The sequence below is a fragment of the Anomaloglossus baeobatrachus genome, chromosome 5 (genome assembly GCF_048569485.1).
Source record: "Anomaloglossus baeobatrachus isolate aAnoBae1 chromosome 5, aAnoBae1.hap1, whole genome shotgun sequence".
In the NCBI taxonomy this organism is placed as follows: Eukaryota; Metazoa; Chordata; class Amphibia; order Anura; family Aromobatidae; genus Anomaloglossus; species Anomaloglossus baeobatrachus.
In genome coordinates this window covers 326550023-326574913 of record NC_134357.1, presented here as the reverse complement: position 1 = coordinate 326574913, position 24891 = coordinate 326550023, and the positions used below count along the sequence as shown (strand labels likewise).

The window sequence follows — 24891 nt, the reverse complement described above, 5'->3', positions numbered from 1 at the left end:
GTTAGCGACATCGCAGCATGTGACACCTAGGAGCGACGATCAACGATCGCAAAAACGTCAAAAATCGTTGATCGTTGACACGTTGCTCCTTTTCATAATATCGTTGGTGGTGCATGCCGCTGGTTGTTCGTCGTTCCTGCAGCATCACACATCGCTATGTGTGACACCACAGGAACGATGAACATCTCCTTACCTGCGTCCACCGGCAATGAGGAAGGAAGGAGGGGGGCGGGATATTCCGCCCGCTCATCTCCGCCCCTCCGCTTCTATTGGATGGCTGCCGTGTGACGTCGCTGTGATGCTGCACGAACCGCCCCCTTAGAAAGGAGGCGGTTTGCAGGCCACAGTAACGTCGCAGGGAAGGTAAGTAGTGTGACGGGTGTAAGTGATGTTGTGCGCCACAGGCAGCGATTTGCCCATGACGCACAACCGACGGGGGCAGGTACGCTCGCTAGCGATATCGATAGTAATATCGCAGTGTGTAAAGTGCCCTTTAGAAGCGCTCCACTATCAGAGTTTTTCCATATACCCGTACCTCTGTCGCTATGACTAGAGATAAGTGAACCGAAGGTTTGGTATTTGTACCAACACAGACTTTACAAAAAAAACAGAGTTCAGCTTCGGAGTGCAGGTGCTTTACGTATGCAAACCACTAGCTTGAGCATCACTGTTTGATCAACTTTCACTGGGGTAACAACAGCATGATCGGATGTACTGTGCACCAAACAAAAAAAAAATGGAAAAATCCCGGCCACCCCATGAAATGCTCTGTTTGTGGCTGGCTGTATGTGGGCAAAGACCCAATCTGCCCAATTAGTGACTTAAATTGGGTTTCAGGTCAAGTCTGGGTCCCAAACCGAACTTTATCTACACTGTGTGCAGAATTATTAGGCAAATGAGTATTTTAATCACATGATACTTTATACATGTTGTCCTACTCCAACCTGTATAGGCTTGAGAGCCAACTACCAATTAAGTAAATCAGGTGATGTGCATCTGTGTATTGAGGAGGGGTGTGGTGTAATGACATCAACACCCTATATAAGGTGGGCTTAATTATTAGGCAACTTCCTTTCTTTTGGCAAAATGGGTCAGAAGAGAGATTTGACGGGCTCTGAAAAGTCCAAAATTGTGAGATGTCCTGCAGACGGATGCAGCAGTCTTGAAATTGCCAAACTTTTGAAGTGTGATTACCGAACAATCAAGCGTTTCATGGCAAATAGCCAACAGCGTCGCAGGAAGCGTGTTGGGCAAAAAAGCCGCAAAATAACTGCCAATGAATTGAGGAAAATCAAGCATGAAGCTGCCAAGATGCCATTTGCCACCAGTTTGGCCATATTTCAGAGCTGCAACGTTACTGAAGTATCAAAAGCACAAGGTGTGCCATACTCAGGGACATGGCCAAGGTAAGGAAGACTGAAAAACGACCACCTTTGAACAAGAAACATAAGATAAAATGCCAAGACTGGGCCAAGAAATATCTTAAGACTGATTTTTCAAAGATTTTATGGACTGATGAAATGAGAGTGACTCTGGATGGGCCAGAGGCTGGATCAGTAAAGGGCAGAGAGCTCCACTCTGACTCAGACATCAGCAAGGTGTAGGTTGGGTACTGGTATGGGCTGGTATCATCAAAGATGAACTTGTGGGACCTTTTCGGGTTGAGGATGGAGTGAAGATCAACTTCCAGACCTACTGCCAGATTCTGGAAGACAACTTCTTCAAGCCGTGGTACAGGAAGAAGTCAGTATCGTTCAAGAAAAACATGATTTTCATGCAGGACAATGCTCCATCACATGCATCCAAATACTCCACAGTGTGGCTGGCCAGTAATGGTCTATAAGCTGAAAAAATGTTGACATGGCCCCCTTGTTCACCTGATCTGATCCCCATAGAGAACCTGTGGTCCCTCATAAAATGTGAGATATACAGGGAGGGAAAACAGTACACCTCTCGGAACAGTGTCTGGGAGGCTGTGGTGACTGCTGCACGCAATGTTGATCATAAACAGATCAAGCAACTGACAGAATCCATGGATGGTAGGCTGTTGAGTGTCATCATAAAGAAAGGTGGCTATATTGATCATTAATGTTTTTGGGTTTTGTTTTTGCATGTCATAAATGTTTATTTCTAAATTTTGTGCAGTTATATTGGTTTACCTGGTGAAAATAAACAAGTGAGATGGAAATATATTTGTTTTTATTAAGTTGCCTAATAATTCTGCACAGTAATAGTTACCTGTACAAACAGATATCCTCCTACGATAGCCAAATCTAAAAAAAACCCACTCCAACTTCCAAAAATATTAAGCTTTGATATTTATGAGTCTTTTGGGTTGATTGAAAACATACAGTAGTTGTTGATCAATAATAAAAAAAAAATCCTCTAAAATACAACTTGCCTAATAATTCTACACATGGTGTAAACTTCGATGGAACCGAACTAACACGGGTCTGCTCATCTCTAACTATGACCTTTGCCCCTGAGCATATTGACTGCTATAATGCCATCATACTCTCCCTTGCTGTTTTCTCTGCAGCTTTCCTCTGCTGTATCACTCACCCTCTAGGTCGCCCGGCTATTGCGGAGTTGGCTGTTTCTTCTATAAAGGCTTACCTGGCACTCTAAAGCAGGTTTACACGCAACGACATCGCTAACGAGATGTTGTTGGGGTCACGGAATTCGTGACGCACATCCGGCTTTGTTAGCGACGTTGTTGCGTGTGAAACGTATAAACGACCGTTAACGATTAAAAATACTGACCTAATCGTTTATCGTTGTCCAGTCATTGTAATCCCGATTATCGTTGCTGTTGCAGGTGGCAGGTTGTTCGTCGTTCCTGCGGCAGCATACATCGCTATGTGTGACACCGCAGGAACGAGGAGCAACCTCGTACCTGCGGCCGACCGCAATGAGGAAAGAAGGAGGTGGGTGGGATGTTCGTCCCGCTCATATCCGCCCCTCCGTTTCTATTGGGCGGCCGCTTAGTGACGTCGCTGTGATGCCGAACGAACCGCCCCCTTAGAAAGGAGGCGGTTCGCTGGCCACAACGACATCGCTATGCAGGTAAGTACATGTGACGGGTGTTAGCGATGTTGTGCGCCACGGGCAGCGATTTGCCCGTGACTCACAACCGATGGGGGAGGGTACGCTCGCTAGCAATATCGCAGCGTGTAAAGCCTGCTTAAGTGGTCCCAGTGACACACTGCCGTACTTTCCCCTCTTTATAATATGTGGTGCTGCAGTGGCATCCTCGTGTGGAAGGGACATTAAAGAAGTAAATTAAGTGCACAAAACCAGACTCAGATAGTGTAGGCATAATGAAGAATTCTTACACATACAGTATTTTGTTATGAAGCACGTGTATTTTACTGTGCAACCCCATACAAAAGCACTGTGTCTCCTGTTCGCAGCATATGGCTATGTTTTGCCAAAGTATCTGCCTAAATCATCATACACCATAAATCATAAATTACTAATGAATGGCATTATATAGGAAGAATCCTCTCACCTGGTGAATACTGAAAGAACTATTTTTCAGGAAATTGCTGGGAATAAAAATTCCTCCTGCAAAATTTTCTGCAAAGTAAAATATACATGAAATAATTAATAACAATACGAAAGGGAAAAGTTCTCAAATTAGGGTAGGATTGTATTTCTCACCATTAACAACTGGCATTACAACGTCCTGAAAGAGCTGCTGGACTCTATTTACTGACACATCCACCTGGGATAAAGAAAGTGTGGTTACAATGACAGAATTCATGGCATTTTAGAGAAGATCTATAAATCGTCATTGTGTCTATATTCATTGAAGGTTGGGTATGCACCTTGCTTTTTCCCCATTGTAGTTTATAGGAGTTATGGTGAAAGCTAAACTTGGCTATGCCTGCTATTCTTTGATGGAGGCAGGTACATGGCTAGAGACGCATTCCCCCAATAAAATATTTGTAGACCCCACCACCCATCAGACATTTATGAATAAAGTTTTACCCCTATACATGTCACTAGGGTGACCACACTACAAATTTTGTGTACACGTCTGGTCTCCAGTGTATAAATAAAGACATACCGTAGATTAATTACAGTAGGTGCAGAGAAGAGCAACCAAGGTTATTAAAGAAATGGGTGGACTGCCATACCAAGACATGCGGGGGCTGCAGCTGATAGCTGTATGCTTTATCTGTGCTGGGTATCATAATATGGGGGGGACCCTATGCCAATGTTTTCATGTATTTATTTTTACACCAATATAGACACACAGACAGAAAAGCAGTCAGACATGCAGCCACTCAGGGTGAGGGCGCGGTCAGACAGCAACCAATCACAGACGTGGGGACTCCTGGTGGGAGGGGAAAGCAGTGCATATGCATGAGGGATAATAAGTGGCCTGGAAGTAGTATGAGAAGGCCGGAACCATGTACAACCACGCAGGAGACTTGGTAGGTATAACGTGCCAGCTTTCCCCTTTTTTTCTTTATTTTTCCTTTAGTCTTTTTATTTACCCAAGTTGCCGGACCTAGATCGTTACCCAGAGTTCTCTGAGAACTTCGGTCCTAGGGTCAGTGTTTGGGTATCTTTTGAACCCTCGCAGATCTGGACTTTTATAGTCCGGGTCCACCCTACACTATTCAGGAGGAAAAAGGAAAACTGTGAGATATTTCCAATGTGGGTGTCAAATTGCAGAACAGATATTGAGATCCGGGCGCCATGTTGGTCTGTCTGCACGGTGACTCAGTGGTTAGCTCCAACAGCCTTGCAGCGCTGGGGTCATGGGGTCAAATCCCACCAAAGACAACATCTGTAAGGAGTTTGCATGTTCTCCCCGTGTTTGCGTGTGAGTGTGCGTCCCACACTCCAAAGACATACAGAAAAGGAATTTAGATTGTGAGCCCCAATGGGGACAGCGTTGCTGATGTATGTAAAGCGCTGCAGAATATGTTAGCGCTATAAAAAGATTATTATTAAGAGTCCCAGGCATAGTTGAAGCCATGTATGTCCTTTCATGAAGTATTTCACACAATTATTGTAGGTCAAAAAGATATTTATAATTATGTGTACACTAAATCGCTTTGAAAACATCAACACTGAAGCACATTCAAGAAATTTGTTTGGTTGTCCAGTAACGTTTTGATTCAACCCTGCCCACCATGGTCCAAGAATATCTATATACGTATACTCAAATGCCACTCTCTTCTGGGAGTGATAATAAGAAGATGAATAAAAGTATAGATGCATCAGATTCCCATTGTTCAGACATGTGACTGCTGCAGGTGTGGCGCCCCTGAGGCCTCAGTCGCCACAGAGGTACTGCACCTCATCCAGAGGTATGGTATTCCATTTCGGGTAAGGAGGTGGTCAACATCGGTTCACACAGAACCACGACAACCAGGCTCAGAAACACTTCATCAGACATGGCAGAGGGCATGATTATACCTGAAGCCAGGCTGGGGGGTGGAGTCGTAGGAGTGGGAACACATCAGTACAGTGTGAACACAGTGTAAAGAGAGAGAAAGAGGAGCAGTGGAGAAGCTAAGTCCCGCAGGTTTGAGCAGGTACCGCTCGGCCCGGGCACCAACAGAAAGGGTCTTAGAGACCACAGGAGCTAACCTCTCGTGGCTTTGTTCCACACATAATCTAGAGGTAGAAGGACTAGGTCGCACCATAGGGATTGGTCCCTAGGCTGGAGGAATATAAACTATGGGCTCCGCTAGCAAAACGAACAGCTGAGGTGACTTTAAGCACCGCAGCCACACACCGCACACAAATTCACTGGAAGGTGACCCAAAAGGACTAAGGGATAGAGCTTCACGCCACCCCACAGGGTTCACGGGCACTGATACAGGGTTCAGTGATTGAGAGCGCAAGGCAGGAGGGCGAGGCAAGTGCAGAGACGACCAGGAAAGAGAAACTTAAGAAAGGTGCACCGGACTCGACCTGCGAACTACCCAGGATCGGCTGGAGCCCATCACGGCGAATCCCAGCACTCCAGAGGTGGTCACTGGTATATCATGTTATCTGGAAACATGCTACAGTGAGTAAAACCCTTGAGACTGTATCTCTGTGTCGCTCCGTTATTCGTCTGCACCCACCAATGTAGACTACTACTACCACTCCTATCCACCCTGGGGCCTAGCTCTACCTGTAGGGAGCTGCACCATCTAAGCTGCGTCACCATCTGCCCCGGGGAGCCCCATCTTGCAGAGGCGTCACCTAACTTGCCGCATACCACAGGTGGCGTCACAAATAAACTGTGATCATTCCCTTCATATTCCCTAAACAACACCGCCGGGGTCATGGAGCCGGGCCACGCCACTGTGGCGCCCCAGAGCCAGAGCCGCTGCCTGGTAACGAGTAACCCCCACGGCCCCGGTGCAGGCGTGTCACAGGCAATCACTGCCCACAATAGTGTCCCGTTGATCACTGCTGTAGTCATTGACTGGATGCAATGGTAATGTGGCGCCCCTGACCTGGTCAGGCACCACTGAGTATTGCACCCACGCCTGGGTTAGTACAAACAGGTAATCCCAAAGGCTGAGCAGAGTGTGTACACACAGGCACCCTTTGACCAGGACACACATACACATTGGAGGGGACCCCTGGGCAGACCCAGAAAGGGGGCGTAGCCCTTGCATCTAAGTTAGTGTGGTGCTGTAGTAAAGCTGGGAGGAGTGTTGTGCAGTGGAAGTCAGAGGAGAAGGAGTGGAGCAGCCGTGTCTGAAGTGTAGGGCTGAAGAGCTGAACACTGTCAGACCCTGCACGTGCAGTGGCTGCTGGCGGGGGAGAACATTACCACCAAGTCAGACTGAAAGACACCCGAAGGAGAGCAGTAAGGAGTCGAGTACGGGGACTCCTGGTAATGAATGCACACACAGGGTACAGGTCCCTAGAGCCAGATATCCCTTTATAGGGCTGCTAAATCCTGTAGGCGGTGGGATTACAGGTTCCACGCCAACCAACACAGAACCTGCAGCAGCAACAGCAACGAGGGGGCCCATAAGGAGGATAGAGCCTGGAGCTATCTTATCCTTGGTTCACGCTGTCAGCAAACGGCTCAGAAAGGGGAGAAAGGCAGTAGCGACTTCCCGGGACGCATCCCACGAGATACTTCAAGTCAGGGGTGGTCCGAAACAAAGGTGCAGGAAGGCAAGTCAGCAGTCATCCCTATATCAGCCTGAGGGATACCTGGTTCCACCTGGTTCATCATAGCATCGCCCGGGTGGTCTCACTCTACCAACTGAGCGTGAGTAAAAACCCTGAAAGATATTGCTAGCTGTGTGTGAGTTCTTCTGCGACCTGTGGTACTACACACTTACACCTGAGCCCCTGGGGCCAGCCTCACTCTCGGGAGGCCATAACACCAGACTGCATTTACCATCAGCCCCAGACGCCCTCTAAATGGACAGAAATCAGCAGGTAAATGCATTTTTGGACATGCTGGGCTAGTTTGAAAAAAACAAAAACAAATTCTATCTACTAATATTATACAAATGTATTCATCATAGCATCATGAGAAATGTGCAATTACTAGACGTCTCTCTGCTGGAACAGAGAAGATCAGTTTAGTCCACTATTGATAACAGCATGATGGTTATTTATTTTACCTTTTGTCCTTTAACGGAAGGATGACTCCCTTCAATTTGTAACCTGGAAAGAGGCAAATTTTTACTTTAGTAATAGATCTCAATATTATCTATTCAGATCACAAACTTGTTATAGCATTACCCTCCTTAATCGGGCTTTACACGCTACAAATCGCTGCCCGTTGCGCACAACCTCGCTTACCCCCGTCACACGCACTTATCTGTCCGGTGACGTCGCTCTGGCCGGCGAACCGCCTCCTTTCTAAGGGAGCGGGTCGTGCGGTGTCACAGTGACGTCACACGGCAGCCGTCCAATAGAAGCAGAGGGGCGGAGATGAGCGGGACGTAAACATCCCGCCCACCTCTTCCTTCCGCATTGCCGGTGGAGGCAGGTAAGGAGATGTTCCTCGCACCTGCGGTGTCACACACAGCGATGTGTGCTGCCGCAGAAACGACGAACAACATCGCTAATGAAAGGTAAACAATTTTTTGTTTTAGGACGATTTTTGCCGCTTTTGCGATCGTTTTAGATCGCACATAACTGTTACATGCTACGATATCGTTAATGACGCCGGATATGCGTCACAAACAACGTGACCCCGACAATAATTCATTAACGATATCGTAGCGTGTAAAGCCTCCTTTAGGGAAGTGCAAAATCTCTAAGGATGGAGGATGTACTCCCAGACTCAGTGCGTCACCGGATGGCGCTCTTTCAGGTATCATATGATGATTAATATCATATTGCCACTGCAAGGGATATCTAAGCGTAACCGTCAGTTCATTTTTATTTCAAAAATCAATAGTGCACATGAAAATAAACAACTTTGTAATATATCTTATCAGACATATCTGCTTCTTTCTCTGCCAGAATTGATCAGTCATTATCAAAATTCTCAATTCTGAGGTAAAATCTGTATTCAGTGAAGACTTTCCCATTACTGAGATTGGAGATAGCAGCTGTTACTGAAGAGATTCTATCATGAGGAGGGAAGGGCTGGAGCTAGAGGCAGAGGGAGAAGAGAAGATAGAGGCAGAGTGGGGAGCTGGAGGCAGAGGGAGGAGCTAAAGACTAAGCTCCACCCCTCCTCCCTCTATCTGCACAGAATCTCATCAGTAACAGCTGCTATCTCTAATCTCAGTAATGGGAAAGTCTTCACTGAATACAGATTTTACCTCCAAATTGAGAATTTTGATAATGACTGATCTATTCTCGCAGAGAAAGAATCAAATTTGTCTGATAAGATATATTACAAAGTTACTTATTTTCATGTGTACTACTGATTTATTAAATTAAAAGTAAAATGACCGTTACACTTAAATATCCCTTGCAGTGGCAATAGGATTTTAATAATATGATATCTGATAGAGCGCCATCCGGTGACACGCGGAGTCTGATTAAATTAATACAATGGTTACGCTTTATATGCCGGCCATTTACACTTCCCACAAAACTATCCATCTGCTAAGCTTCTGCTCTAGGATATGCATCATGTACTGTATTTTCAGTGTGACTGTCTCCTGTTAAATAAATGGGCGACCAAAAAATTATCTGGGATAAGAAAAGAAGGAATGGTAGAAAAGGAATGGTTGTAACTTAAGCTTTATGATTATATGGATAATAAAATAACCTTTACAGTAGGCAACATCTCATTACACTACACCACAGAGAGTCAGACAATCCACGCCACACAACCCTCATATACATTAGATTGTCATCAGCCTATCCCTCCGATATTGATGGGTTGGGTTCATCCGATAGTCTAATTTGTATAGGGACCATGGACAGATGATTCTTGTGAGAATTAGGGATCCGATTTTGGACTGCCGATTCTTTTCCTTTCCCAAAGATAAGCTTCTTTAATAGTGAACATAGGCAGAGACAGCCACTTACAAGCGCATCTCAATAAATCAGAATATCTTCAAAAACAATTTATTTCAGTAATTCAAATCCGATAACGAAGAGTAGTAGAATAGGGTTTTAACACCGCGCCAATGACCGCTATGGACGTCTGTAAGATTTATGTTACTTTTTATTTCATTTACAGGTCATTGTAATTCAAATCCAACAGGGAAACACATATATTATACAGAGTCATTACAGACGCAAAGATCTATTTCAAGTGTTATTTCTGTTAATGTTGATGATTATGGCTTACAGCCAATGTAAACCCAAAAGTCATTATCTCAGAAAATTAGAATATTATATAAGACCAACTGAAAAATAATTTTAAACTCCGAAATGTTGGCCTAATAAAAGTATGTACAGTAAATGCACTCAATACTTGGTAGGGCTCTTTTTGCTTGATTACTGCATCAGTGCGGCGTGGCATGGAGGCAATCAGCCTGTGGCACTGCTGAGGTATTATGGAAGCCCAGGTTGCTTTGATAGCAGCCTTCAGCTCATCTGCATTATTGGGTCTGGTGTCTCTCATCTTCCTCTTGACAATACCCCATATATTCTCTATGGAGTTTAGGTCAGGTGAGTTTGCTGGCCAATCAAGCACAGTGATATTGTTGTTATTAAACCAGGTATTGGTACTTTTTGCAGTGTGGACAAGTGCCAAGTCCTGCTGGAAAATGAAATTCCATCTCCAAAAAGCTTGTCAGAATAGGGAAGCATGAAGTGCTCTAAAATTTCCTAGTGGACAGCTGCGTTGACTTTGGTCTTGATAAAATACAGTAGACCTACACCAACAGGGGACATAGCTCCCCAAACCATCACTGATTGTGGAAACTTCACACTAGACCTCAAGCAGCTTGGATTGTGTGCCTCTCCAATCTTCCTTCAGAATCTGGGATCTTGATTTCCAAATGAAATGCAAAATTTACTTTCATCTGAAAACAACACCTCAGATCACTGAGGAACAGTCCAGTTCTTTTTCTCCTTGGCCCAGGGAAGACGCTTCTGGCATTGTCGATTGGTCATGAGTGTCTTGACACAAGAAATGCGACAGTTGTAGCCCATGTCCTGGATTCGTCCATGTGTGGTCGCTCTTGAAGCACTGACTCCAGCGCTGCAAATGTGACACCCTGGCCTATCAGGTCGTCACAAGAGTGTCGTGAAATCTGCCCTTCTGCATGGTACACGCTCCTCCTTGGTTATGGGTCCTGTCAATTTGGTGTTACTACCAACAGGTATACCTAAATCCTGAGGAACACTCTGCACCACACCCACCAAACACCCATTGGGCAGCCTGAGGGGAATAGGGCCACCCAGATGGAGCGATGGAAGAGGGAGGGCAGAGATGTCAGTTGAGTAGTAGTTGAGCAGTGAGACAGCGGTGACAGGACAGGTCATGCTGTGGAGCTGGGCTCCTATAAACGTTCCATGTGCCAGACGTTGGCCTGGCCAGAAGGAGCTTGAACCCCGGTCGCAGGGGGTAGTGACAGGGGGCACGGTGCTGCTACAGAGAGCAGGCTGGCTGACTTGTGCTACAACCGGACAGGGGCCAGGGCACGATGGGGTACGCGGACCCTAGGCTGGGAAGAAGCTTCATGCAGCCCAGTAATTCACCCGACGGGAACGGAGTCTTCAAGAACCGTTCCCCACCCGCTCCAAAATCGGGGTACTAGCGCAACGAGGTGGGATAGTGTAACAGTGTGTCCTTCCCCTGCCTTTGCTCATGTGATAATAGTCTGTCTCTCCTTGACTGTCCTGTATGTACAGTGCCTACAAGTAGAATTCAACCCCCTGCAGATTTAGCAGGTTTGATAAGATGCAAATAAGTTAGAGCCTGCAAACTTCAAACAAGAGCAGGATTTATTAACAGATGCATAAATCTTACAAACCAACAAGTTATGTTGCTCAGTTAAATTTTAATAAATTTTCAACATAAAAGTGTGGGTCAATTATTATTCAACCCCTAGGTTTAATATTTTGTGGAATAACCCTTGTTTGCAATTACAGCTAATAATCGTCTTTTATAAGACCTGATCAGGCCGGCACAGGTCTCTGGAGTTATCTTGGCCCACTCCTCCATGCAGATCTTCTCCAAGTTATCTAGGTTCTTTGGGTGTCTCATGTGGACTTTAATCTTGAGCTCCTTCCACAAGTTTTCAATTGGGTTAAGGTCAGGAGACTGACTAGGCCACTGCAACACCTTGATTTTTTCCCTCTTGAACCAGGCCTTGGTTTTCTTGGCTGTGTGCTTTGGGTCGTTGTCTTGTTGGAAGATGAAATGACGACCCATCTTAAGATCCTTGATGGAGGAGCGGAGGTTCTTGGCCAAAATCTCCAGCTAGGCCGTGCTATCCATCTTCCCATGGATGCGGACCAGATGGCCAGGCCCCTTGGCTGAGAAACAGCCCCACAGCATGATGCTGCCACCACCATGCTTGACTGTAGGGATGGTATTCTTGGGGTCGTATGCAGTGCCATCCAGTCTCCAAACGTCACGTATGTGGTTGGCACCAAAGATCTCGATCTTGGTCTCATCAGACCAGAGAACCTTGAACCAGTCTGTCTCAGAGTCCTCCAAGTGATCATGAGCAAACTGTAGACGAGCCTTGACATGACGCTTTGAAAGTAAAAGGTACCTTACGGGCTCGTCTAGAACGGAGACCATTGCGGTGGAGTACGTTACTTATGGTATTGACTGAAACCAATGTCCCCACTGCCATGAGATCTTCCCGGAGCTCCTTCCTTGTTGTCCTTGGGTTAGCCTTGACTCTTCGGACAAGCATGGCCTCGGCACGGGTGGAAACTTTCAAAGGCTGTCCAGGCCGTGGAAGGCTAACAGTAGTTCCATAAGCCTTCCACTTCCGGATGATGCTCCCAACAGTGGAGACAGGTAGGCAAAACTCCTTGGAAAGGGTTTTGTACCCCTTGCCAGCCTTGTGGCCCTCCACGATCTTGTCTCTGATGGCCTTGGAATGCTCCTTTGTCTTTCCAATGTTGACCAAGTATGAGTGCTGTTCACAAGTTTGGGGAGGGTCTTAATTAGTCAGAAAAGGCTGGAAAAAGAGATAATTAATCCAAACATGTGAAGCTCATTGTTCTTTGTGCCCGAAATACTTCTTAATACTTTAGGGGAACCAAACAGAATTCTTGTGGTTTGAGGGGTTGAATAATAAATGACCCTCTGAATAAACTTTTCACAATTTAAAAAAAAAAATAAAAAAAGAAATAACATTCTTTTTTGCTGCAGTGCATTTCACACTTCCAGGCTGATCTACAGTCTAAATGTCACAATGCCAAGTTAATTCCGAATGTGTAAACCTGCTAAATCTGCAGGGGGTTGAATACTACTTGTAGGCACTGTACTACTGGTGGGGGATTGTTTGTTCTTCTCAGCATGGGACTTCTTCAATCCACAACTTGGTAAACAGAACAGAGCCAGCAGTCTAAATTCCATTCATGTATCAAGTATCCAGGCAGAGTTGGACTCTTCTGCCCACCTAAGGGGCTGATCCCAGGAGAGAAGAACAATGAGGCCCATGTTAATTCAGTTAGTTGGATCTCGGCTGGAGAAGAACTAGGATCTATTGCTGAGGCTGGATCCTAGAGCCTGTGTATGGACTGTCACAGACTGGAGATCAGTAGCCACGTGGGATTGCGTTTTGTTGTTCACCCTGTTGGACTCAAGGAACTCATATAAGGACCATTGCCGTATTCTCCCTGGAATCGGAATACCGGGAGGTGCCCTGGATCTTTTGTTTTGTTGTGGACTCCTTGCAGACTTTAAGGATTTATATTTGTTTGGTGCTTTATCTTTGTGGTTCCAATAAAGCCCTTTGGATTGTTCCTTGGCCTGGCGTCTCTTACTGCTCTGCCGCATGCCCCGTCACAAACTGGTTGGCAGAGGCGGGATCAGAGCAGAAAGAATGGAGGACAACGGTCCATTAACATCTGGAATCAGAACCTCAGAGTACAAGAACTGAACTGTGGTGAACCTACAAACAAAGGCGGGGGAGGGACACACTGTTACAGATAGGACTTCCCAAAATCGTCCAGAAAATCCCAAGCGTGAACCCTGAGAGCAGGCTCACCTTGCTAGCCACGCAGGTGAGCGGACCCGAGTAGTTTTAGGTGAAAGGGATCCACCAAGTTACACACAGTGCCAAGGGACAAGGCTTCGGACCAACCAGCAACACCAAAGGGGCACGGACCCAGCGTGCTCGACCAACGGAGACGGAGCATTCAAGAGTTTGGTTTACCTGGTGTCAGTGTCAGTGACATTGGACTGTGTGAGTACCCGATATCCCTTCACCTCCGACGAGTTCCCCACTCCATCCATCACCGAGTCCCGGGACACCACTCCACCTACCCACGGAGGGGTTAACATCTTGAGCTCCCACACTATCGTCCCCGGGCTCCCCCCAAGCGGCAGCGGAGGTCCCTCACATTACCACACACCGTGGGTGGCGTCACGAACATTATCCCATTCACCACCCAAAACAATCCCCCTTTTTATTCCGGGTAGCCGCGCGACCCTGCCTCGGATCCGAAGACCCCTCAAGCTACTGTGGATCTGGGTCCGAGAAGCCCGTCGGCTGTCGCAGGGGCAGCACACAAAATCCTTGTGAATCTCCCTCAAATTTTTGAATGACCTTTTCCTAACAAACTTATCAAGGCTACGGTTATCCCGGTTGGTTGTATTCTTTTTTCTACCACACGTTTTCCATCCACTCAGCTTTCCATTAATATACTTGGATACAGCACTCTGTGAACAGCCAGCTTCTTTAGCAATGACCTTTTGTGGCTTACCCCCCTTGTCGAGCATGTCAACGGCTGCCTTCTGGACATCTGTCAAGTCAGCAGTCTTCCCCATGATTGTGTAGCCTACTGAATCAGACTAAGGAACCCTTTTAAACGCTTAGAAGCCTTTGCAGGTACTTTGTTGTAATTATTCTAATTTACTGAGATAATGACTTTTGGGTTTTCATTGGCAGTAAGCCATAACATAAACATTAGCAAAAATAAACATATGAAATAGATCTCTCTGTGTGTAATGACTCTATATAATATATGGGTTTCCCTTTTTGTATTGAATTACTGAAATAAATTAACGTATTGAAGATATTCTATATTATTGAGATGCACTTGAGTCGTGCGAGATAGCTGCTGGCCGAATGATCAGCCAATGATCATCGTTTGTCCTGACAGGTATCTAAGGTGTATAGAAGTCTTCAGTGGATCCCTTCTAACAATATGCGAATGACTTTTAGTATTTTCTATAATCATTACATTCAAAAGAGTATAAATAAATGACATACAAAAGTAAGACAATGAATACGATAGACAATGAATTTACCCATTGAAGGTCAGAAAACCTGTGAAATTCAAGCCCTGCGCTCCTATGGCGTCTGCCAATGAAATACTGACTTGGAAGGTGGCCACCTATACAAGAAATACACATATGTTACAGTATGCATTATATGCAGCATCTAGTAGAAATGCTTACTATGTTACTTACTATGTTAGCACTGAAGACATTCTTGGTTTCGTTCTTTGTATTATAGACATGTGTTTGTAGAGAGCCACCAAACTGAACAGTCATGTTGTTTGGCCTCAGGAATACTAATGGAGGCCGCGTAGAATGCAATTGGATTTTCACTGGAGTAGGGTCTGGGAAATGTTGAGAAATCTAAAAAAAACAGCAACACAATAGTTCATGGGTTGTCAAATGGAGTCCAAAGGATGAATTCAGACATTATAGACTTATAGAATCAGACGCAGAATTTTGCAGTACATCGTTGGTAAATGGGTTAACTGCATAAAAAAATCTATTGTGAATTGAAGGCTTTATGCACATTTGCAAATTTACAGTATGCTCTATCTTTTGCACAAATACCACTGACTTTCACTGTGAATTTTATTTTTTTACAGTGCGTCAAAATCAACAACAAAATCTGCATATCAGTACACTTGCATTGAGCAAGGCCACACCTGTCTAGTCAAATTTCGGCCAGGAGTCTGTAGATCACATACTCATGGCCACATGACCGCTGTTCCCGGCTCTGACACCAGAGAATCATCATAGGACACAGTGCATGGGATGTGAAGACTCATAAGTCTACAGTCACATAGAGTGACACATAGAGTGATTGCAGACTTGTGGATTTAGACCAGACAGCCCTTTAAACGTTCCCACAATGTGTTTTTGGTGAGATTTTGACTTTTTCTGCATCAAAAAAGCAGCATCTTACAGTTCCAGCAAGCCCTTTAACCCCTTTACGATCTAAGATGTACCCATATGTCCTAGGTCGTATCTGTCCCTTTAATGCGGCTAGCCCACATTATTCACCGCACATATCTGTTGATCTGATCAGCACACATGTGCAGCTAACAGGTGCAGGTGTTACCAGATAGATGGCACTGTCAAACATTGACAGCACAATCTAATGCGCTCCGTCGGGATTGCGCCTTTCCCCACCGCCATCAACAGCCCCATGACTCGATCATGAAATGCTAATGGGTTATCATGACAGCGCGTGGACAGTTGATGAGTCATTGATGACCCCTGTCGCTGTCATAAACTCACTTCCTGTGAAGGCCAGCAGAGTGCCAGCACTCACAGGAACACAGCATTTCTGCTGTTTAAAGGGCTGTTGATGCATCATGCTAATAAGCAGAAGCGATCGGACAAAGCAGTCATAAAGTCCCCTAAGCGGACTAGTACAATCAATAAAAAATGTAAAAAAGTTTTAAAAATAATGAAACAATTAAAAATAAAACTTCAAATCACCCCCCTTTGCCTCATTGAAAATAAAAAAATAATAATAAAAAAACATATATTTGTTTATTTTCTGCTGACACGTTGCAAAAAAGCAGCTGAGAGGGTAAAAGCACCCAACCACAAGAACATCTGAAGAGCTCAGTCCATAAAGGAGGAGAAACCTGATCACAGCTGTGCCTTCCTGAAAATTCCCAGAAAGCACTTAAAAGCTTATTATAAACTAGTATATTCATTAATGCAATACACTCACCTCTGGTATGTAGTTCGCCAACTCTGCAGTTGTTAACTCTTTGGAGCCCTGCACAATATAATTATTGTAATCAATCAGTAACAGGTAAGACAGTATAACATCTGTGATCTACTATCCTGATCATTCCTACTTACCGCCATGTGAGAAACCTGAAAAGTCAAAAAACCAGCAGAGTAGTAAGCAGAGCTGAGGGACTCCAATGAAGACTGGGATACTCCAATATAAACCATGGCGCCATTCTGGACTGGGATTGTTATGGGTGCAGGAGAGAAAGAAGTCCCACTAAGTGATTTATTAGATGAATGGAAAAGACCCTGTATGGAGGAGAGAGTCTCATTTTAGGGAAATCCATAGTAACACTCAAATTTGGATGTAGTCATACAAATAAACAAAAACAATATTATTACGGAGTAATTCTTCCTATAAAGTAATTATATTTGATTGTGATAATAATTAAAATGTGGCACGCTTTTACATTTGGTCTTATACTCATAGTATAAAACAATCAGGGCAGACATGGACAATACATGGCTAGAAAAGGTAGACGAACTTTCTGTTAGCCTTCATTTTTTTTTTACAATAAATTAGGAATACGGACAGTGTAAAGATGGATGAAGAAAAACAGAATAAGAATATTCTTGTGTAATAAAAATATCTAATATCAGAACTCATATGATGGGAGGGGATCATTTCCATTAATAATATCATAGTAAAGATCTGTTATCAGATATCAGAATATAAATGAGATACATTGCTACATACTGGAGCTCACGTAGACCCAATGTACTTACTTTGAAAATCCACTTCAGAATAGCTGTATAATCCAGAAATTAAAATGCTCATTTTATTCTCAGCTATTCTTACATTTGTTTTGGAGTAAAGGCTGCTTTACACGCAACGACATCGCTAACGCGATGTCATTGGGGTCACAGAATTCGTGATGCACATCCGTTCTCGTTATCGACGTCGCTGCGACACGTACGAGCAACCGCTAATGATCAAAAACACTCACCTTATCGTTGATCGTTGACACTCTGTCCAGTTCCCAAATATCGTTGCTGTTGCAGGATGCAGGTTGTGCGTCATTCCTGCGGCAGCACACATCGCTACGTGTGACACCACAGGAATGAGGAACATCACCTTACCTGCGGCCGCCTGCAATGAGGAAGGAAGGAGGTGGGAGGGATATTCATCCCGCTCAATTCTGCCCCTCTGCTTCTATTAGGCGGCCGCTTAGTGACGTTGCTGTGACGCTGAACGAACCACCCCCTTAGAAAGGAGGCGGTTCGCCGTTCACAGCGACGTCGCTAGGCAGGTATGTAGAGTGACGGGTCCGAGCGATGTTGTGCACCACGGGCAGCGATTTGCCCATGACACACAACCGACAGGGTGGGTACACATGCTAGTGATATCGGTAACGATATCTCAGCGTGTAAAGCGGCCTTTAGTGCAACAGCCCCATCAGGTCTCAAAAATCTATGTAATAATGTATGCAGTTTTGTATTGTGAAATCTAGTGATAGATTGCTTTTAGAGATTTTCTATTTAAATAGTCACTTGTCTGAAAATAACAGTTTTGGAACAGTGCTCCAATAATATTATTTTATGCCATCCATCTATTATTTCTCCTGGAAGTGTTCGCCAAAATTAATGAACAGGTGTACAACTAAAGGACTACGAGGCTACCTTTGAAGATCAATGAAATATAAATAAGTGCAACACTCTGTGCAGATTACTTTAAAGGGACCCTGTATGGTGCAATATGTACCCTGGACCACAAGCAGTTCCTAATCATCCCTTTATCTAGTAGCATAGATAAAGAGATCTTTAGAAAAAGTATTTCTAAAGATCTTTTATGATATGCTAATGAGTGCAGGGACTAGTTGTAAGGGCATTATATCCCCCTACTAGGCTGCCCTCTTAGCATCACAGCACGCCCACAGGGGCGTACCAGCATGCTATTCAATTCAGTATCACAAGCGGTGAATCACGCACCTGTGTTCGCTGTGACCGCGCTTCTGAATGCCGGGCACTCCCGGTCATGGGCAATATGATGCTGGGTGTACGTATCCCGGCTTCAGAGAGGTCTACTGTGTATGACTGGAAGTGCAGGGCATTCAGAAGAGCAGTTACAGTGAACAGAGGTACGCATAGTACCTATGGTGATGCTGAATTGAATAGCATGTTAGTACATACTAAAATGGAAAGAGGGCGGACTAGTCGAGGGAAATAACGCACTTGGGATTTGTCCCTGCGCTCATTAGCATGAGATAAAAGATCTTTAGAAATACTTTTCTAAAGATTCATTTATCTATGCTAGTGTATACAGGGACAGTTATGCAAGGATTAGCAATATACACCCAGAACTGCTCGTGGTTCTGGGAGCATACTGCACCTAACAAGTTCCCTTTAAAAAAATAATAAATAACATGCAGCTTGGTCATAACAGCCAATCTCTTGGCTCAGTGGTCTTGGGATCTCCACCTAGCCCACTGTAGGCTGCAGTAGTCACTTGTTACCAGTGCAGCCCTGTCAGAGTAACACAGATAGAGCACTGGAATGATAGAGAAATAAGTAGGAAACTTAGGGTTTGTGACACGTTGTAGTTTTGGTAATTTATCCCAACCCTCCCGAATTTAGCAAGACTGTCCCAATTTTAGGGCTAAGTCCTCCATTGTTCTGACTTTTTCTCACCTCTTCTTGCCTGCTTCATAATTCCTCCTCCCTAGGGGCTGACATCTCTGCACACACATGAACTAAAATACAATTCTCTGCTCTGATAATCAAACTCACAACTGCAATGTATGCAGGTAGTAGTTCTAGGAGTGAGCCACCACACACAGAATAGGCAAATTTGGTATACTTGAGGTGTATTGCAGGCAATGAACCCTGAAGCAGATTATACAAGTACATAGAGAAGCATCTGTACATAGTCATATATTTCTATGTACTTGTATTCTAGAGGTGAAGAAAAAGCCAGATTTTGTTGTTCCAATAAAACTGCTAAATATATAAAAATAATAGTAAACAATTACAAAAATGTGTTATTTTTTTTTTTGTAAATTTATCCCATGGGACTTGAACCATTAAGCTTCAACATTGCAAGCACTAGCTAAAGCCTATGAGCCACAGACTCTGGTGATGTTATTGGGGAAATTTTGTAATCTTGAAGATCCATTGCAGGATCTGACTCCACAGACAGATTATACTGGTACATAGAGACACATTATACATAACAGTGTATTTTTATATATCTGTATTCTATAGGGAGAATAAAATATTTTTTCTTCCTATAAAATAACTTAAACTACTAAAAAACAATTACAATAATGAGATTTTTATTGCACATTTAAAAAAAATTATAAACATCACAAATCAGCAAATAACAGATATATTTGATGTGGCAGTAATCGTAATAATTCGCACAACACAGCGATCAGATAATTTGGTAATATGGTGTAAAAGCTTAACGTAATTGATTGTTTTTCTCTATAAAGCCAGAAAGAATTGTAATAAAAATGTAACTGTCAGAGTTCCGGGATTTCCAGTTTTCTTTTAACCCCTTAAGGACGAAGCCAGTTTTGTCCTTAATGCCCAGGCCATTTTTTGCAATTCTGACCAGTGTCCCTTTATGAGGTTATAACTCTGGAACGCTTCAACGGATCCCGGTGATTCTGACATTGTTTTTTCGTGACATATTGTACTTCATGATAGTTATAAATTTAGAACGATATTTTTTGCTTTTATTTGTGAAAAAAATCGGAAATTTAATGAAAATTTTGAAAATTTTGCAATTTTCAAACTTTTAATTTTTATGCCCTTAACCCAGAGAGTTATGTCACACAAAACAGTTAATAAATAACATTTCCCACATGTCTACTTTACATTAGCGCAATTTCTGAAACAAAATGTTTTGGGGTTAGGAAGTTAGAAGGGGTCAAAGTTCATCTGCAATTTCCCATTTTTTCAACAAAATTCACAAAACCATTTTTTTAGGGACCACATCACATTTGAAGTGACTTTGAGAGGCCTAAGTGACAGAAAATACCTAAAAGTGACACCATTCTCAAAACAGCACCCCTCAAAGTACTCAAAACCACATCCAAGAAGTTTATTAACCCTTCAGGTGCTTCACAGGAACTAAAGCAAAGTGGAATGAGAAAAGCAAAAAATAAAATTTTACCCAAAATGTTGCTCTACCCCAAATTTATTGACTTTTAGAAGAAATAACACAACAAAATGAACCCCAAAACTTGTTACCCACTTTCTTATGAACGCGCCAATACCCCACATGTGGTCAGAAACCTTTGTTTGGACAAATGGGAGGGCTCGGAACAGAAGGAGCAATATTTGAATTTTGGAAAGCAAATTTGGCTGAAATAGATTGCGGGCACCATGTTGCATTTACATGTCCGCTAAGGTACCTAAACAGCAGAAACCCCTCACAAGTGACACCATTTTGGAAACTAGACCCCTTAAGGCTTCTATATAGGGGTATAGTGAGCATTTTGGATCCACAAGTACTTCACAGATTTTGATAACGTTACGTTGTCACATTGAAAATTTTCATTTTTTTCTCAAAAATGTTGCTTTAACATCAATTTTTTCACTTTTTCAAGAGGTAATTCCAAAAATTTGACCCCAATGTTTGTTACCCACTTTTTTATGAGTGCGGTGATACCTCACTTGTGGTCTGAAACCTTTGTTTGGAGAAATGGGAGGGCTTGGAACGGAAGGAGCAATATTTGAATTTTGGAAAGGAAATTTGGCTGAAAAAGATTGCGGGCACCATGTCGCATTTGGAGGACCCCTAAGGTACGTAAACAGCAAAAAAACACCACAAGTGACCCCATATTGGAAACTAGGCCCCTCAAGGAATTTATCTTGATGTTTGGTGAGTACCCTGAACCTCCAGGTGCTTTACAGAAGTTTATAACATTGAGCCATGAAAATAAAAAAATAAAATTTTACCACAAAATTGTTACTTCAACCAGGTAGCTTTTTTTTTCACAAGGGTAACAGGAAAAAAATCACCATGAAATTTATTGCGCAATTTCTCCTGAGTTTGGTGATATCTTATATGTGGTGGAAATCAACTGTTTGGGCACACTACAGGGCTCAGAAGAGAAGGTGTGCAATTTGACTGCAAAATTGGCAGGAATCAATAGCGGACGCCATGTTGCATTAGGAGAGCCCCTGAGGTGCCTAAGCAGTGGAGGTCCCCCACAAGTGACCCCATTCTGGAAATAAGACCCCTCAAGGCTTTAATCTAGGTGTATATTGAGCATTTTGAATCCACGAATACTTCACAGAATTTGATAAGCTTAGGTTGCCATATTGAAATTTTCATTTTTTTCACAAAAATGTTGATTTAGCGACACATTTTTCACTTTTTCAAGAGGCAACAACAAAACGTGTACCCCACAGGTTGTTATCTAATTTCTTGTGAGCGCAGGGATACCCCACATGTGGCCAAAAACCTTTGTTTGGATAAATGGGAGGGCTTGGAATGGAAGGAGCACCATTTGAATTTTGGAAAAGTTGAAGTAAATTGCGCGCACCATGTCACATTAGCAGGGCCCCTTGGGTACCTATACATCAGAAACCCCCCACAAGTGACCTCATTTTGGAAACTGGACCCCTCAAGTATTTTATTCAGGAGTATAGTAAACATTTTGAATCCACAGGTACTTCACAAAAATGTTGCTGTAGCAACAAATTTCTCACTGTTAAGGGGGCTTTACACGCTGCGACATCGCTAATGCGGAGTCGTTAGGGTCACGGAATTGGTGACGCACATCCGGCCGCATTAGCGATGTTGCTGCGTGTGACACCGATGAGCGATTTTGCATCGTTGCAAAAACGTGCAAAATCGCTCATCGGTGACATGGGGGTCCATTCTCGATTATCGTTACTGCAGCAGTAACTATGTAGTTCGTCGCTCCTGCGGCAGCACACATTGCTATGTGTGACGCCGCAGGAATGAGGAAGCTCTCCTTACCTGCCTCCCGGCCGCTATGAGGAAGAAAGGAGGTGGGCGGGATGTTCCGGCCACTCATCTCCGCCCCTCCGCTTCTATTGGTCGGCCGCTCAGTGACGTCACTGTGACGCCACACGGACCGCCCCCTTAGAAAGGAGGCGGTTCGCCGGTCACAGCGACGTCGCCGGGCAGGTAAGTATGTGTGATGCGTCTGCGCGATGTTGTGCGGCACGGGCAGCGATTTGCCCTTGTCGCACAACAGATGGGGGCGGGTACCCACGCTAGCGATATCGGGACAGATATCGCAGCGTGTAAAGTAGCCTTTAGGCTATGTGGCCATGATCCAGCGACACGGCGTCTAGTACCCAGTGTCAGCCTCCTGCAGAAATGTGAGTGTTGTCCACGGGAGAACGCAGCTGCCCATGCCCACGATTTGGGTTCAGGCTGCTGTGGAGCTCTATGCTACCTGCAAAGAACACTCATCTCCGCAGCATAAATTGACATGCTGAGGCTCGGGAAGCTGCGCCACAGGTCGATTTATGCTGCGGAGAAAAGAAACAGTGGGCACGGGATTTCTAAAAATCCTTCCACTGTGCTTCTACTGCACAACGCAGCGTTATGGACGCAGGGAAAACACTCTGCCCCCAAAACGTTGCAAACCCTGATTGTGGGCACATAGCCTAAAATGCTACAATGGATGAATGGATAGATGTCAAACATATATAACGTCCCACCCCCCTGCATATTCTAAGCTGGCGCCCTTTAGTGCCTTTCATGTGACACTAAAGGATGCCTAGCCTTGTATTTAGCCCAAAAAAAAAAAAAAATAATTAAAATAAATGACGTGGGGTCCCCCCTATTTTTGATAGCCAGCTAGGGTAAAGCAGACAGCTGTAGCCTGCAAACCACAGCTGACAGCTTCATCTTGTCTGGTGATCAATTTGGAGGGCTCCCCAAGCTGTTTTTTTTTTTTAATTATTTATAAATAAATAATTAAAAAAAACAAACAAATGTGGGGTCCCCCCAAATTAGATCACCAGCCAAGGTGAAGCTGACAGCTGGGGTCTGGTATTTTCAGGATGGGAAGAGCCATGGTTATTGGACTCTTCCCAGCCTAAAAATAGCAGGCCGCAGCCGCCCCAGAAGTGGCGCATCCATTAGATGCGCCAATTCTGGCGCTTCGCCCCAGCTCATCCCGCGCCCTGGTGCGTTGGCTAACGGGGTAATGAATGGGGTTGATACCAGGTGTGTAATGTCACCTGGCATCAAGCCCAGCAATTAGTTATGTCACGGCGTCTATCAGATACCCGACATAACTAATTGACAGTAATAAAAAAAAAATTGACAACAAAAAAAAATTTATTTGAAAAAACACTCCCCAAAACATTCCCTGATTGACCAATTTATTGAAAAGAAAAAAAAAAATCCACTGTAATCCATTTGGACGTCCCACGTCGCCTCTGGACCTTCTAGAATATGGGGGGCACGTTCAGGGAACGTATCCCCCATTTTCTAGGAGGGCAGACCCTCCATTTGAGGAGAGTGGGTGCAAAGAATCTGCACCCACTCTCCCCGGGTCACAGCTGCAGACTCAGTGCAGCAGCAGCTGCAGCCAGCGTCCTGAACACAGGAAGCTGTCAGCTGCTCTGCACATGTGACCGGAGTCTGCAGAGAAGGAGCCGGAGGAGGGGGCCGCGGGGGATCAGCGCTCCGGTATGTATGACACCGGGGGACACCGGGGGACACCAGGGGGAGGGTAGGGGGGGACCCGGCAGGGCCTAGGGAGCAGGTTTCTGTCGTATGTGTTATGGCACATACGACAGAAACCATAGGAACACTGTAAATGCGGCCGGCGCGCTGCTGTGCTCTCCGATGCGCGCGGCCATCTTGGATTTTCGGGAGGGGGTTGGGGGTCGGGGGGGGCACTTTGGGGATACCGAGGGGACCGGAGGGAACCGGGAAAAAGATTTATCTCCCATCTGGCATGTTTGATCATGCCAGATGGGAGATAAATGATTTTTTACCGGCGCGGTCATTTACTATAACTTGATGATCGGTATACGGTGTATACCGGTCATCAGGTGAGCGGGGACCGGAAAAACCGGCCCGAATCATGATCTCCAGGGTCTCAGCTACCCCCGGCAGCTGAGACCCCGGAAATTTTCTGACTCTGGGGGGCGCTAGATCCTTTTTTCCGACCGCCGTTTTAAAACGGCAGAAAGGAATAAGTACCCTTTTTTAGTGCCGTTTTAAAACGTAACGCGGTCGTAATGGGGTTAAAGGAACTTGCCCTTTGTTAACATGGAGTTTTCTGTTCTGTTGCCCTACTTCCTGTCCATCTGTTTAAAAGCCGCCCCTAAGCTTAGTCCAGTTGTCTGAGTATACTGCTTCCTGTGTA

At 44.6% G+C, this 24891-nt stretch overlaps 1 protein-coding gene across 1 annotated transcript in view; it reads right to left on the bottom strand.

The window, feature by feature from the left end:
* The window catches only part of LOC142311405 (BPI fold-containing family C protein-like), a 50003-nt gene that overhangs the window by 4354 nt on the left and 20758 nt on the right, over window positions 1-24891 (bottom strand). Inside the window, exons 9-15 of the mRNA XM_075349794.1 lie at window positions 16649-16828; window positions 16515-16562; window positions 15002-15172; window positions 14840-14925; window positions 7605-7647; window positions 3664-3727; window positions 3512-3579 (exon numbers count right to left, since the gene is read on the bottom strand). Of these exons, the coding sequence (XP_075205909.1) occupies window positions 3512-3579; window positions 3664-3727; window positions 7605-7647; window positions 14840-14925; window positions 15002-15172; window positions 16515-16562; window positions 16649-16828 (660 nt within the window). The remainder of the gene's footprint in view (window positions 1-3511; window positions 3580-3663; window positions 3728-7604; window positions 7648-14839; window positions 14926-15001; window positions 15173-16514; window positions 16563-16648; window positions 16829-24891) is intronic.